We start from the raw sequence: 16624 nt of genomic DNA on the forward strand, positions 1-16624 counted from the left end.
GTCCAGATCTTAATCTCGCTAAGGAAATCAGGCTCCCGGTTGGCTGGAGTTGGTGTGGTGGACCTTTCTCCATTTTTAGTACCCCGCCCCCCTCCACCTTTTACAGAGGAAGAGAGATGAGTTTTCCCCACATTTACTGGAAATCTTGTTGCTTTTAGTGGTGAGGGGTCAAGGCGGAGAGGAGGTGGAGCAGGGAGGTTCTGGAGCAGGATTGCCTCTGCTCTCTAGCAACCCGAGATGCGAGGCACCTCACTGCAGGAATCGGGGCCCAAGAGCCATAGTTTTGTGTGTTGCTGCCCACGCGTATGTTAGTAAAAAAAATAACCCCACTTGATTTTCCGCTTGGCCTTGTGCTCAGACTTGCTCTTCTCGGATTCTTGCTGTTGCCTCTGGAGTCCATGTGTCACTTTCTCAAACCCGGTCCCCAGCTCGTTTTTCCCCAGCTCTTTCCAGTCAGCATGCTCTCCCGTCCAGCTCCGTGTCTTCATGCCCTCCACAGAGGGGTCCTGCAGAAGGGCCGCTGAAATAGGTTGGCAGAGTGACCGTTCATGAGACATACTTCCTGACACCAGGGTCGTGCTTTTCGTTGCGGTTTCTTGTCTCTTCACTACAGCCCTCGGGGAGATGTGTGACTGGCTCCACTTGCAAAGGAGGGGAAAGGAAGGCTCAGAGGGGATGGATGACCCAGGCGAAGTCCCACAGCTGGTCAGTGGCCGAGTGAGGACTGACTGGGACTGTCGAACTTCTCGCCGCCACGGGCTGTCCTTTAAGAATTGTTTGAAGGAAGGTAACTAATGATGCTGGGTGATGGTTACATGGAGGTTTATCATATCATTCCTTCTCTGGAAAAGAAAGTAACCCTTTAAGACTTACTGATACAGGAAATTCATAAACATATATTTTTTAAAGTTTCATGGGGTGCAAAATGTGAAAACTCCCTCATTCTCATATCTACCTGTCTAATCCCTAGAGGATAATACAGGTGACAGTCCAATGTGTATATTTCCTTTTATATGTATTTTTTCTATATGTCCATATGCACATATTTTCACATATTATGCACACTTACAAGTGTTTCTTCAGACTCCATTAGGGAATTACTGGGTTTAAACAGTACATGCATTTACAGATTTGAAAGTACTACCCTTCACGAGGCTCCATGAATTTTTACTCTCCAATCTTGCACTGTATGACTTGGGAATAGGCCAGATATCCTTTTTGGAAACAGGTGGGTTATAAATAATAAATTAATGCTTTGTAAAAACAACCCTTAGCTAGGGAGAGTGGTGACTAGGATACTAGGAAAATACCAGCTCTCAGTCCCAGACCACAAGGCCAGCCTGCAGCCGCAGCCTAACCCACTGACTCGAGGCATGGCACCTTTAGGAGGCAGTAGGGAGGAGGACTGAATTTCCCTGTCTTGCCAGAAAAAAGCCCTTTGATGTCTTGCTTACCTTGGCTGCACCAGCTCCAGGCCGCACCTGCCTGGTCTGATCTGAGGCAGACTGCCTGGTTACCCTGGGGCTGCCCTGGAAAACAGCCCCTGTCACACTTCTTACAGTGAGGAAGATAGCCAGCTGAAGGAGAGGGACTTGCAGAGCTGCGGTGAAAGGAAGGCCATTCTTTCCACTCCAGTCTTCACCTGTCTAGCCCAGGGGTAGAACCTGGGGTTACTATTTAATGCAGTAGGTCTCGGTTGTCCTCTCTCCCCCAAATACAGCTTTAGTTTATGTACTTCCCAAAATTTTGTTAAAAGAGCCTTTTGATAGACCGCAGGAAGATTTGGTGAAGAGAAGCAGAGGTAGATTGGAGTTTATAGCCCTTGTTTTTCCTGCTCCTTCTGTATATGTATAATATATAAAATACATAACACTATATTATTATATATATTATATATTATATATAATACATGTACTATATTATATATGTATTATTTTTGTGTGTCTTTTCTGAAGACAGCCTTTTCCTTTTTTTTAGCCTTTTAATCACAGTTCATAGGTGGCATCTGGAGAGAGTACAGGCCCTAACTCCCTTATATGGCAGGTTTGTTTTTTTTTTTAAAAGATTTTAATATTTATTTCACAGAGAGAGATACAGTCAGAGAGGGAACACAAACAGGGGGAGCAGGAGAGGGAAAAGCAGGCTTCCCGCTGAGCAGGGAGCCCGAGATCGGGGCTTGATCCCATGACTCTGGCCATGACCTGAGCCGAAGGCAGACGCCTAATGACTGAGCCACCAGGCGCCCCTATATGACACTTTTTATTTAACTTTCTTTTGAAAAGAAGTGATCAAGTGTTAAGTTGCTTTTAAATTTTAAGAGAAGCTAAGGCTACTTTGGCTTAGCATTTTCTTCCAGAGATCCTAAGATATTTTTTTAATATACGAGCAACCCATGATCTTATGCCTGCTGTGATAAAACAGAACATAAGTAGCTCTCGTGTCAAAAGTGAATACATTCCCATTTTATTTTTTTATTTTTTATTTTTTTAAAGATTTTATTTATTTGACAGAGAGGGAGATCACAAGTAGAGCAGCAGGCAGAGAGGGAGGGAGAAGCAGGCTCCCCACTGAGCAGAGAGCCCGATGTGGGGCTCAATCCAAGGACCCTGGGACTATGACCTGAGCCGAAGGCAGAGGCTTAACCCTCTGAGCCACCCAGGCACCCCACATTTCCATTTGAGTTCCTTCTAATGCTCTCCTCTTCAGAGGAGTTAACACTTTAGTGAATTTCCAGAATTTTTCCTTTGCAGTTACAAATATAAATCTGTATATCCATGTCCTTTTTATTTTTAAACAAGTGGGATTCTGTGCCTTGTTCCCCCCCACCACTTAATATATCTTTAAGCTCTCTATACTGGCATAGATGGATCTCATTCTTTTTAACAGCTGCATAACATGAATGGATGCAACTATAATTTATTGTAATTTTTCAGTGTTACATGTGGCTTGTGGTAAACATCTTTGTGCTAAAGGATCTGAAGTTGCAGGTAAGGAGGGGGGTAATACATTTGTTATCATCCCTAGAAATGAAAGCGGGGATCCAGGTAACTAGTCGTAGTGTTCTGAGAACAAAGTTTTAGTGAGCAAGTGAGTGTGGGAAATGGCTGCAAGCTGAGCCTCTCTCCTAGTGATTCACAATTAAATAGCATATTAAAAGTTCTGGAAATTCTTCAGTAACCATTCACTGATTCGTGGTTTAAAAAGAATTGTTTGCAAAGGGAAGGACTTTAATTCTTTGTACACATCTATTAAAATTTTCCTGAACTGGGCTCCCGGGTGGCTCAGTCAGTTAAGGGTCTGCCTTTGGCTCTGGTCATGATCACAGGGTCCTGGGATTGAGTCCGCATGGGGTCTCCCTGCTCAGCGGAGAGTCTGCTCCTCCCTCTACCCCTCCCCCTGCTCGTGATCTCTCATTCTCTCAAATAAATAAAATCTTTATAAATAAATAAATAAAATTTCCCTGAATGGTTTGGTAAATGCCACCCAGTGGTAATCTCTCTAAGATAGGGCGACATTTAGATAGGAACTTGGCCTTACACTGTTCCACTAGGCTGGGCCTCCCTGGGTGGAGTCAGGTTTGGATTTTGTCCAGGAACTGGGCTAGGCCTGTCAGCCCCTCCCAAGCCCCTTACATAAAGTGAGAGGGACTCAGCCAGGCCTGGCAAAAACCAAGTCTTGAAGCTGGTCTCAGGGGAAAGGGGTGGAGTTTCACTCTGATCAGTCTGGCTGAGAGGTGATACCTGACCTAGCAGATGCAGTACAACATTTGGACCCAGGTCTTTAACACAGAAGATTGTTGGCCCAGAATGTCTAGAGAAGGAGCCACTTGGGGTGTGAGAGGGCAGCCTGAACCACCCTCCATCTGCCTGCCCAAACCCCCTGGTCCACCTACTCCACTTAGTGAAATTGTGATTAACTTCCAGGGTTCTGTGCAGATGTTACCTCTGTGAAGCCTCTTCCATTGGGTCAGACCACTCCTGTGTGTTCTGCACCATTGCTGTACCTCTGTTAGAGCAATTAGTTAGCAGTCTGGTTCATCTTCTAGTTCATTCATGCTGGGCTGGTCAAGAGGAGTGTCCACATAATGAAATCTGTACTTCACAGTCTTCCCCAACAAAGGGGTGCTCCTTCATAGCAGGGCATTCCTTCACTCACTCATGCAGTCCTATTGAGCACCAACTATGTCAGACATGAACTCTACAGCCAGACTACAATAGTGAATAAGGTGGACCTAATCCCAGCCCTGGTTCATATTCTCATATTTCTTGTAGTCTAACCTGATGTCTAGCTCAAAGCCTGACACAGTAAGGTTTAGAAATGGTAATCTAATTGGGAAGCCGCTGTTGCATAGCAAGCACTTGTTTTAACTTTTGTGCTAAAGATCAGAAAACATTTCCTCAAGATGCCTTGTGTAGTTTACATGACAAAGTCATTTGACTATATGAAATATTTTAAAGACATTTGGGGTGATCTTGGGGGTTCTGATGGAGTCTGATGGGTTGGCACCCGCGGCCACTAGGGCTCACACCTGGCGGGGACCGAGTGGGTAGAGCAGGCGGCTGGCCCCTGCCCGCAGGCCCCGCCCCCGCCCCCATCCCGCCCCGCCCCGCCCCCGGGTGCCCCTCGGGGCCCCGCCCCCGCTCTCCATAGTTACGGCGCTGCGGAGGCGGCGGCCATCTTGGCGGCGGAGAGATGAGCGGGTCGAACCCTAAGGCTGCGGCCGCGGGGTCGGCGGCTGGGTCTGGGGGGCTGGTGACCGGCAAGGAAGAGAAGAAGAAGACTGGCGGCGGCGTCCTGAACCGACTCAAGGCGCGGCGGCAGGCGCCCCACCACGCGGCAGAGGACGGCATCGGGGCGGCGGTCACGGAGCAGGAGCTGTTGGCTCTCGACACCATCCGGCCCGAGCACGTCCTTCGCCTCAGCCGGGTCACCGAGAGTGAGTGCCGGCCCGACCGCGCCCTACCCTCGCACCGGGCCCCGGGCCCCTTGTCGTTTTCAGCGGAGCCGGCCGCTCGCCACCTGACCGGCCCGGGGGACCACCCAGGCCCCCTCAGCCGGCCAGGCCGCGTCGCCCGGCTCTTAGACGGGCCAGCTCGGTGCTCCCCACTCTTACCCAGACCTGGTTGGAAAGGGGTTCGCCTTGAGCTTGACCGCGCTCTCCTGTGTCCGGCCACGCCAGGCTCCTCAGGGGCGGGCCCCAGCTGGGCCTCCAGGCCGGGCCGTTCTCCTCCTAAGCTGGATCCCTTTGGGTAGGGAGCCCCCTTAGCTTAAGGGGAGCCTCCTGAACCTGGTTAAGTGGGACCGTTGCCCCCTCGTCCTGGGAGACCCACAGGTACCAGTGAACTTCCTGCTCAGCCAGGCTCCCTCAGCCTGCCCACTCCCAGCCTGTGCAGCCTCTGCCGGCCCAGACCTCTACCTGCTTTCTCTGCCTTTCCCTCCACCCCGTCCCCTGACAGGCCCCTCTCCAGCCTTCCTTGGCCCCCTTACTCCTTTGGTCCCAAGCCTTGCCCCTTTGTGTGCAGGGGTGGGGGGCCCTTTCCTTCCTCAAACATATTGCCATGGCATTTCATGCAAAGTGAAAACTCCCACATTAGAAAATATGTAATGAAGTTTCAGTTTATGTACCCAGTCCAAAATGTGACTCCGGCTTTTGACACCTGTTCTAGTAAATTAAGAACGTGTCAGGGTTTAAGAAATGCATTTCTTGCCCGAAATGCAACCATCGCACAGGGTTTCATTGATAATAAGGAAGGCTGGGAAGAAATACATTGCCCACCCCCTGTCTTGGCTCTCCTCCCTATTCGTGTTCTCTCCCAAGCCAACCCTGACTTGCCGCCCTTTTCCTTGCTGCCATTTCCCCCCTCCCTGGTTAAACCCAGCTTGCTTTAGCTGTTGGGGCTGGGGGCGGGGTGGTGGTGGTGGTGGTGGTGGTGGTGGTGGTGGTGGTGGTGGTGGTGGTGGTGGTGGTGGTGGTGATGGTGATGATGGTGATGATGAACGCTGCTGCTCAAGTGTACCTCAGGTAGCTGGTGGCAGTTCCTGTGATTTGGCCTGTCCTTTGCATGCCTGAGTATATCTTTAGAAGGTCTTGCTAATCAGTTTACTGAAACATTGTGAAAACGCTACTTCTGTTCTGTCCCCATTTTCATTTGGGGCTCTGAAGGTCCGGAAGTGCTCAGCACCTCAGCATTCTAGCCTCCTGCTTTCTCCTGATACCAAGGGTGAATCGGGCCATTCTAATGCCTGGCCCTACGTGGCATTCTCAGTGGACACTCAGGTGTAGGAGCTTGGGGTTGGTACTTGTGCTCAGACTCACCCCAGAAGCCTACTGGAGAGAGCCACAGGTCAGAGTCGGTGACCTCTGGATTTTGTTCATGTCTGTTCCATTCAACAAGTTATTTATTGAATACCCTCGAAAGGTGCAGAACCCATCTCAGTCTTTTTAGGATTTACAGATCATCAGCGGCTTTAAAGTTTGCCATATTATTGGAAAGACAGCTTGTAAAATGTGGAACAGCTAACACAAGCGAACAATGTAAGAAAAAGTGCTCAAATGAGTTGTGGAGAAGATGCTATCAGGAGTTGTCTTAGAAAGAAATCAGGGAAGTTTTCTATGATGGGTATCATATTGATAAGCTGCTCAGGTAGTCACGGACTCCACTGCACTTTGGCCCAGTGTCCTTCCAGCAGATCTGCCCTGTCACCCATGTAGGTATGGCCCACCGCCTGATTTTGTGCAGTCCACAAGCTAAGAATGGTTTTTACATTTTTAAATAGTAGAGGGGGAAAAAAGATCTCAGCACACGTGGTTATATGCAATTTATATTTCAGCTTCTGTAAATAGTTTTATTGGACTACAGCCATACTCATTTATATTTGCAGGTTGTCTGCAACTGCTTTTTGCTGTGCGATATGGCTGGCAGACAGGCACTATATTGGCCATTAGATCGGCATAAAGTTTTCAAATGGATTTGTAAAAAAATTCTGTCCTTAAAAAAAAAGTTAATAGATCATGGAAGCTTTGTAGGCCATTTTTGGGGGTGTTTCCAAAGGAAGCCCCCTTGAGCTTCCCTGTCTCTAAAAGTGTTATGATATTATTTCATCCCATCCAAATCCATGCTCTTTTTTTCTTTCTTCAGTCCCCTTACTCTTGTCACACAACTTTTGCTAATAACATAAGAGGAAGTTTTGGGGTGTATTTTAAGTGAATTGTGTAAGAAGAAAAACCCTGAGTTTGCTTCAAAACTTAAGAAAGAAGGAAATGGTAGTTTTGGAGGGCTATTTAACAGCGTTTGTCTCTTATTTTCAGATTATTTATGTAAACCTGAGGATAACATCTACAGTATTGATTTCACTCGTTTCAAAATTCGAGACTTGGAGACAGGGACAGTGCTCTTTGAGATCGCCAAACCCTGTGTTTCAGGTAGGCCTCAGTATGGTCGCTCCTCCTTGAGAATGTCTCCGAGGCTCTTGGCTTCCATCTGTGAGAGCCATTGTGTCCACCGGCTTGGACTCCAGCATGTCTGCTGCCAGGCCTCCTCCTGAAGCCTGGCCTGTCCGCCCTGCTGCTCAGAAGCACTGAGAGGCTGGTATTTGTTGAGTATGTACCCTCTGCTGGTTGTACACGTGTTTCTGTTTGCATCGGGCTCTCTAATCCTCCCATTTCTGGGAGGAGCTATTTTTCCCATTTTACAGGTAAGGAAACAGGCCCAGAATTTCCAAGTGACTTTCCTAAGGTCCTGTGCTTGTTCATCTTACCATGTTGCCTCCACTTAGCAAAGGAAACATTGGAATTAAAGTAGAATGAGGAAAGATTCCCCTGAACCTTGGTTCCTGGGGATGCTGGAAGGATGATGTTGAGAGTCCCAGGCCAGGCTCCCCATCTTCTCCATCGCTTTCCTCCTATTTCCCTGTAAGTATAGTTTGGGTTTTAATCTTCACCATTTTCTGGTGACTGGAAAGCCCAGACCTATGAACTACTTGGGATTCCTTAAATTAGCTTTGAATAGATGCTTCCCGTGCTTGTGATGTAGCCCCAGGGTGACTCATTCCTGGCCAAGGGACCTCCTGTCTGTCTTGGAGCTCATCACAGGAGACGGAGCACCCTCTGGTGTTCGTTGTTAGAACTCCAGCACAGATGACTCCAGAGTATTCACTGAAGTCTGTATTCATAATTTTTTTTGCAAAGCTCTTCTCATCTGATTTGCTGCTCAGAAAGAGCCTGTAAATTTGGTGAAGCAGGTATTAGTATCCTGCGTGGGTCAAAAGGCTTTCCTGAGAAGGTCTCAGCTCAGGTTCGTTGTACAGCCAAGGCTGCAGCTCCAGCCCCATCCGGCATCCTTTATGCTCTCATAATCTAAAGCTGACTGAGGCACCCCACGACTCCAGCTGGTGGGGACTTAGCTGGAGTTGGGAGGATCAGGGCCAGCCAGCTTCTTTCTGGTGATGTGGCGTTCACATCTCTGGGTGACACGTCCCAGCACTTTGGACGTTTCAAGGACCCCAGGGCCGCTTCAGGTGTGTAGACTCGGATTAGACGGGGCCCGTAGTAGTCATTTCAGTATAAAATTGAACTGTCTCAAGACAGTCAGCTGCAGATCCTTGATTTTCAACTTTTCTTTTTTTTCTTTTTTTAAAGATTTTATTTATTTATTTGACAGAGAGAAATCACAAGTAGATGGAGAGGCAGGCAGAGAGAGAGAGGGAAGCAGGCTCTCTGCTGAGCAGAGAGCCCGATGCGGGACTCGATCCCAGGACTCTGAGATCATGACCTGAGCCGAAGGCAGCGGCTTAACCCACTGAGCCACCCAGGCGCCCCTGATTTTCAACTTTTCCAGTCTTTACCTTTAAGAACTTGATTCACTTAGAGTATGCTCCCACCAAATTGTAACCTCCTGCTGCACTCATTCTGAGGAGTTTGAATCCCTGAGAAGATTTGGTCTGATTTTCTCCGAATCACATTGTTGGAACGAGGATGCTCCAGGGGCTGGCTCTGAACCCCTGCTCAGTGTTGCCCATATGCTCTTGGGGTTGTCATAGGTGGAGATGTTTGGGACTAAAAGATAAGTTGCACCCACATTCAGTCTATACCTGGAGAAAATACTTTTGCTGGATACTGGATGGCTACTACTTGTTTTTCACATTAGAATGGTTCTCTGGCTCATTTTACAGAACTTCCAGTTTCTGGGTTCCGGAATGGGCTAGAGTCACCCTCATTCAGGTCCCGCATTTCGGTCCATTGCCCATCAGCCTCGCTCTTTCCCAGGTAGTTGGTGTTAGACCTGGCGTGGCCTGTAGCAGGCTTTACAATATCCCAAGTCTGGAGGCCTGTTTCTTGCACTTAAATAACAAGAGTATTTCTAGGGGTTGTCTTTGCTGCCTGTCAGAAATTTTTGCATTCTTTGAATTGGCCTTTTGACGAGTTTCAACCTTTATAGTCTTATTCTTCTGGTTGGCAGCTGAGTTTCAACCTTTATAGTCTTATTCTTCTGGTTGGCAGCTAGCAGTGCCCCTCATCACCAGCAGACCTATCTGTATGCTGTCCACCATGCCAGGGGCCTAGCTCCTGGCTTGTATTCCAGGCTGGCTGCCTTAGGATATGGCCCAGACCCCTAAGCTACATAAAAGGTAAATAGTTTAGTGTTTGAGAACAAGCTTCGAGTCCCTGGGTTCAAATCCCTGCTTCCTCCATTTACTATTTGGGAGACTGTGTATGTATGACTTAACGTCTCTGAGCTTCTGCATCCTGATCTGTAACATGGAGATGATGATGACACCCCACAGGGTTGTTCTGAGGACCCTGGGAAGTGATCAGCACAAGGCCTGGTCTGTATCAAAGGCGCAGTCGATATTGGCCGTCCTGCTGTGGGTGTTAGTACCGTCCATTGGTTGTGCTGTTGGGACCAGTGGCGCCAAGACCGTACACTCAAGTCGCTGTGTTCTCTTTCAGACCAAGAGGAGGAGGAAGACGACGAAGGTGGAGACGTGGATATCAGCGCAGGACGTTTTGTCCGCTATCAGTTCACACCAGCCTTTCTCCGCCTCCGGACAGTCGGGGCGACGTGAGTACCAGTATTTCTGGAGGGGAGAACACTTGCTTGTCCACAAAGAATGTTCTCTGTTGGGTTCTGGATTGGCTTTAGAGAAGGGAGGAGGGAGGAGGCCAAGCGGGGCTCACAAATTTTTATTTTGCAGAGTGGAGTTCACAGTGGGAGACAAACCTGTGTCGAACTTTCGGATGATCGAGCGGCACTATTTCCGGGAACACTTGCTGAAAAACTTTGACTTCGATTTCGGCTTCTGCATCCCCAGCAGTAGGAACACTTGTGAACATATCTATGAGTTTCCCCAGCTTTCAGAGGATGTCAGTATGTATCGCTTGATTTCTGTACCATTCTAGAGTCTTAGGGCTGGAAGGAACAAACCTTGGAGTCCTATCTGGTCCAATGTCCTCATTTGGCAGAGCAGGGAGGCGGTGACAAGATGCCTTTCTAGGCATTTGACCTCAGGCTTCTCATTCCCTAGCACTCTTGTCTAGGGTTTCAAACTCTGCCTGTATGGGAGCATCGAAGGTTTTAATAATGCAGGCTGTCATTTGCAATGATGTGGATGGAACTAGAGGGTATTGTGCCGAGCGAAATAAGTCAATGAGAGAAAGACAGTTATCATATGATCTTCCTGATATGAGGAATTGGAAAGGCAATGTGGGGGGTGGGAAGGAAGAAATGAAACAGGATGGGATCGGGAGGGAGACAAACCATAAGAGACTCTTAATCTCACAAAACAAACCGAGGGTTTCCAGGGGAGGCAGGTAGGGAGAGGGCGGTTGGGTTGTGGAAATGGGGTGGGTATGTGCTATCGTGAGTGCTGTGAAGTGTGTACGCCTGACGATTCACAGACCTGTACCTCTGGGGCTAATAATAGAGTACATGTTAAAAAAAATTTAAAAAAGGGGCGCCTGGGTGGCTCAGTGGTTTGGGCTGCTGCCTTCGGCTCGGGTCATGATCTCAGGGTCCTGGGATCGAGCCCCGCATCGGGCTCCCTGCTCCGCAGGAAGCCTGCTTCCCTCTCTCTCTCTCTCTCTCTCTGCCTGCCTCTCTGCCTACTTGTGATCTCTGTCTGTCAAATAAATAAATAAAATCTTTAAAAAAAAAAACTAAAAAAAAAAAAACAGTTGGAAATCCATTTACACGTGCCCCCAAAGGGGAAAACATTATTCACTGTATCAAAAGGACTGTCTGTGGAAAAAAAAAAAAATAATGGAGGCTGTTTGCTTTAGGTGCCTCCTGGAGGAAAGGGATGACTGAGGGAGAGGAGGGGAGGCCCCTGACCATCCCTGGGCCTAGTGTTAGCTGGAGCACCTCTCCAAGCCTCTGGTTTTTCACTGTGTTCTGGTCATTCGCTCCTGCCTGGCACTCTTTGTTTGCCCTCCCCTTCCTCCTTCGTCAGGGGGGAGAAGTGAAGCTGGGCGCTAACTAGAATCAGAGGGCTTCCTCATCCTCTGCTGTCAGAATAGACCTGCAGGAAATGGGGAATTATTATGGAGTTTGGAGCAGCAGGAGTGGCCGGATGGAAGCAGTGTCTTAGGAAGAGTTAATCCTGTAGTTCTGGGGAGGAAAAACTGGGGAGGCACCAGAGTGAGAAGCTGAAGAAAGGGAAGAGGTGGACTCATGGAGAGAAAGATCAGGCTTTATCATTCCTGTGACTGGTGGAGCGCGCTCAGCGTTCTCGTTGGTAACTAGCGAAAATGGCTGCAGAACAATGAGACTGTGAGCAGGATCCTGTGATAGGGGGAGTTTGGCTGAATTATAGGGAAGGATCTACACACACTGACTGGTTTTCTCAGAATCCCAGATCCTTAAAACGGTTACATTCCGAGAACCAGAATATTCTTCACTCACACTGATGGTGCTGTTTCCAGATAAAACAAGGATTGCCGACGTGGGGCCAGCTGTTTATGACTGCAGCTGACCCTGCTCCCCACACTGGGCCAGGAGCTGTAGACAGCTTGCAAGAAAGGATCGTGTATATTTTTTCCAGTTTTTATCCAAGGCAGTAGGACTTTTCTTCTTGAAACCAAATATGCTGAAAAAGTGTGGAGGTCAATAATCTGGATATAAACCAAATAACTTCAGCCTGAGTGGGTTCAAAGGACTTTAAACAATCTGTTTCATCTTTTGAGAATTGTGGTAAACAAGCATGTTTCCTCCAGAGGAACCAGAATAGCACGTGATCATTAACTCAGAACGATCAGAGGTAGTGACTGTTCATTGTCTTGACTCTCTGTTATGCCTGAAGACGTCTGGGCAGTTGCCTGAGCAAACAGAAGATTTAAATCTGGATCCCAAGATAGCAGGTCTTTCGAGGGATCATTTGCGATTTAGTACGCCGAGCCATGCCTGTTAAAGGCTCCTCACCTGTGGTCCCCCCGCACTCATGCACACCTAGGCTTCCTTTGGTTGTCAGCAGAGCCCCAGGAAGGGGGCCCCATGAGGCACAGCTTGTGGAATTTGGACCAGAATGTCTAGAGGTGGGGGACAGACCAAAGTACTGAGTAAACAGTCTTTGATGGTCCATGTTGGCAAAAGGACGATCCTGTTTCCCTGGGGTTCTGACGAAGGGCTGGAGATGCCCCGGGAGTGCCACATCAGGGTTGCTTGCATCCTTACGTTGAGGTGGGTATCGTGTTTCATTTGGGGGCCTCTGTGGCTCTCTGCAGCTGTCCAGGGTGGGCTTATGAATTATTATTGTGGTTTTTCCCACCTAGCCCAGGGGGCGGACTCACACGTGTGTTCTTGCTGTTTCCCTTTCTTTGACTTGCAGTTCGTCTGATGATTGAAAACCCCTATGAGACCCGCTCTGACAGCTTCTACTTTGTCGACAACAAGCTGATAATGCACAACAAGGCCGACTATGCCTATAACGGAGGCCAGTGACCGCTGCAGGAACAGACGGGGAGGTGCTTTGCTGTGGCCCAAGGTCCTGGCACACAGAGGCAATTGAACCTGCTGTTCCTCAGCACATGTCTGGAGCCTGGTCCCAGGAAGCCAGGACTGGGGTGGTAGTTTCCTGCGCTCAAGAGAGGTGCCAAGCAGTGCTGTGTTTTCTTCCCCAGTATTTTTTCTTCCCTTTTCCCTGCCCTGTAGGTCACAGAGGTACTAGAGTAAAGAATTAGGGTCAGTCTCCTGGAGTCCAGAGAAGAAAGCAAGTTTGTTTTCCTGTTGTCCTAGTTCCTAGTTGCCTGCTGGTTGTGCTGGTGAGCCTGGGTCTTTGTGGTGTAGCTGCGTCAGGGTGAGGAGGCTCTGGCCGCCTCCTGGCTCAGGGGCTTCTCTGTAGGATCCTGGGCTCAGCGAGAAACTGAAACCGGGCCTCTTCTAGGCGCTTCCTCCTCTCACAGTGCTGCTGTCAGCATAGTCTGACCTCAGCTTGTGTGTAGTTCTACAGCAACTGGAAAGAGGGTGGTGGAGGGGCACCAAGAGTGGGGGCGCTAGGGGCCGCTAGGGCTGCCAAACTGAAAGGTCTGTGTCGTGGCGAGGCCTGCTTCTCTGTCGGACTTCTAGGATCCTCTACCAGCCCTCCTAGGTACACGCTGAGGTTTCAGCCTGGCCGTGCCTTCCTGTTGCCCATCTTGGAGGACAGATGAGTTTGCTCTGCTTGTCCTGGCTCTTACTTCCGAGTATCTCCTGAAATAGACCATCGGTTTTGTGCTCTTAGAACAGTAGGATCTCTTGAGGCTGCAGCAGGCCTTGTATTTTGTGTTTCGTTTTGTTCCCCAATCTTCTTTTGGGGAGATTTTATAAGAGGACCATGGTGTTCCCAGCATATGTGATGTGTGGTTAGACTTCTGATAGTATTAAAGAGGCACCTGGGGCTAATCTGGCTCATGTTGGGGCCCGGGATAGTTACAGACCAGCAGCTGCTTAAAGAAGGGATTTGATTTTCCCTACACGGGAGAGCCTGCAGGATTGGCTTTCGATGCGGACTTGCCTCTGAAACTCTGTAGATTTCTTATTTAGGAGGATTTTCCTGTCTGCCATTCTCCTGAAGTAATTTCTGGGACCATCCTGACAGGTCAGATCTCAGTAACGCATATTCTGATCCTTCCTACTGCTAGCTGGGAATGCTTTCGGGTGTTTGGAAAGGGTGGACAAAGTAGCCAAAGGTGGCTCTCAGAAGGAGTTCTCAGAAAACCTTCCTCGCACTTCCTCGTGGGCTGCTTTTGTCTTCATACCCTTCCTGGATGGCTTCTTACCACCTCCGCGCCTCCTGGTTGTCTGACTGGGGGGCTGACCCTCTGATAAGATTGTTGCTGTGGCCGGGGCTTCACATTGATAGGAGGGGCCCGTGTGTGTGGTCCTAGTCCCTGTGAAGCATCAGAGTAGCCGAAGGGGAGCAGTCTCCCAAGGTGCTGGGGACAAAGGCCACACGGGGCCCAGGATAGAAGGGCCGGCGCTCGGCCGCAGAAGCCTCCCGTGCATTCACTAACCAGTGTTGCTCCCTCTTTGGATTCTAGAGTGTGAGTGGCCTTGAACCTGGGCCCAGTGCTGTGTCCCAGCCAGAGTCTGGGCTGTGCCAGGTGCTGGCGGCTCTCTCGCTGGGAAAACCCTTCCCCCTGTGTGCTGGCACTGGATCCAGCCACTGAGGGACGGAAGAAACCAGGCACCCTGTGCACGCTTTCCTCATCGCCAGACCAGGTGACTCTCAGAACTGGAGTCAACTACAAATCCAGGTGCCTTACTGTGGCTCTGCCCCACTTGCTGCTGGGAAGAGCTGCATTGTCCTCCCTCCCTCCCCGTCTATGGATGGACATCAGTATTGCCTCCTTCCCTGGATCTCCCTGTGGCTCCTCTAGCCGATTTGTCTGTGCTTACTGAGCTTCAGAGTCACCCCCTCTCTGTGGGACAGTAGCCTCATTGGGAGATTTGCTACTCTTTGACATTTAATTATCTAGGATGTGGTTTCCGGAGCTGTCCAGAGCTCCGCTCAATAGCGTGTGTCTTGGAAATGTGTCCCAGGGCAGACCACGGTCTTGTGGACTAGTGGGCCATCTCTTACATGCAGTGTTCGCCATTGCTATGGGGAGGGCAGGGGAGGCAGGCATTCTGGCTTGAGCAGTGCTCTATCCTCTTCCCCATTAGCTTGCCTTGGTCTCCCTGGAGACCATCTTGAGGCCTTGTGCTCCCTCTCTGCCCAGGAGGACAGGGATATGCCTTCGGGTCCAGGAGGTCTGTCTGGTGTTCTGTACCTGGTAGTCTGGGTTCTTGTGTCTCAGTATTCAAGAAATCTCGAGAAGCATCACTGCTCTGGGGTGTTAACCAGGGTGAGTTTGGAATTCAAGCTTTTGGACCTGACCTGGGGAGAGACTTGGAAGTCCTCCTTTCTCTGAAAGTAGCTGAAGCAGTCAGAAGTTGAATCCGGAGGCCATGTTAGTAAGGAATTGGGCCTGTTGAGAGTAGTTGTCTGGGGATGCTACAGGGGGAAGGGGAAAAGTGACCTGCACGGGAGACCGTGTCTCCTGTTCGGAGCTGGCATCTGAGTGGCAGCTCCTGGAGGGATATGTTCCAGCAGCCTGGCAGGCCCTCCCGGTGCCACGGGGCCGGGTGCCTGCACCTTTTCTTCCGCAGTCCTGCTCCTGTCCCTCTGCCTTGGAATCTCCAGGAAGAACATCTCTCTTTTCCTTGGAGCCTTTGGGCTGTGATGCCCTTCTTGCTTCTCCAAAGAAGATCCCTGTTGATCTCATTTTGTCCTTAAAGAGCTGACAGAAGAAATAACCAGTAAAAGTAGTTGTGGGCTAAAGTAGGCCGTCCTGTCCTTATGTGTTAGCTCAGTGGTACCTTGAGAGAAAGCAGCATTGGGGGCCTGCAGAACTCCAGAAAGACACCTCCAGCCTTTGGGCTGTCTGGTTCTCCAGCAGGGGCAGTGATTTAGGGAAGGTGGGGCTAACTGTAGACTAGTGATTCTTGAAATGGCAGTGACGGGAAATCGTCAGCTTTTCCAGTTGAAGTGGAATTGGTTTCTGGGCTGGATTTAATAGGTGGTGTGTAACAGACAAGTTGGGGGGGGAGTCTTGCCTTAGTGTGTCCTGCCATCCCCAAGAGGCTGCCAGGTTACTCTTTTTTTTTTCTCTTGTCAAGTCACTTTCTTTTGGTGGCTCTTGTCACCATGATGGCAGTGAGGTCTGGGGACTGGAGACAGTCTGTCCCCAGAACCACAGCACGGATTCCTTGCCGGGGCCCAAGCATTCCGGATGCAGAGGCTGCTGCGGTCCCTGCTGAGCGCCTTCGCTCATCGTTTCTTCACATTCCATGTCACAGAACATCTGTGCCCCAAGAAGGTTCTGGTGGAGGCGGATTTAACCCCTTGTTTTACAAAGGATCATGTAAAGTCATTGAAGTTGTGAAAGTCTATTTTTTTCCCCGTAAATCTATTTTTCACAGAATATAAGAAATGTCAATGACCAGATCTGTCCTCCCTCCTCTTTCCCCTTCACCTAAGATCTTCATTCCAGTTTGTATTGTCTTTGTGTCCAGAGTAAACTAGGTGACTTATTTGTACAAAATGTTATTTTGCCACAAGAGACAGTAATAAAAGATTTTCACAGTACGTGCCTCTTCTCTTGTCATCT

The 16624-nt window shown here is 49.3% G+C and overlaps 1 protein-coding gene across 1 annotated transcript; it reads left to right on the forward strand.

Moving 5' to 3' along the window:
• The first annotated feature begins 4663 nt into the window (after window positions 1-4663).
• On the forward strand, window positions 4664-16602 carry UNC119B (unc-119 lipid binding chaperone B). Its single transcript, XM_059408597.1, has 5 exons — window positions 4664-4936; window positions 7310-7423; window positions 9950-10061; window positions 10195-10367; window positions 12823-16602. Exons 1-5 carry the CDS (start codon window positions 4693-4695, stop codon window positions 12933-12935), a joined length of 756 nt encoding a protein of 251 aa, XP_059264580.1. The 5' UTR covers window positions 4664-4692; the 3' UTR covers window positions 12936-16602.
• The last annotated feature ends 22 nt before the right edge of the window (window positions 16603-16624 follow it).

This window comes from Mustela nigripes, chromosome 8 (genome assembly GCF_022355385.1).
Source record: "Mustela nigripes isolate SB6536 chromosome 8, MUSNIG.SB6536, whole genome shotgun sequence".
NCBI classification, from domain to species: Eukaryota; Metazoa; Chordata; class Mammalia; order Carnivora; family Mustelidae; genus Mustela; species Mustela nigripes.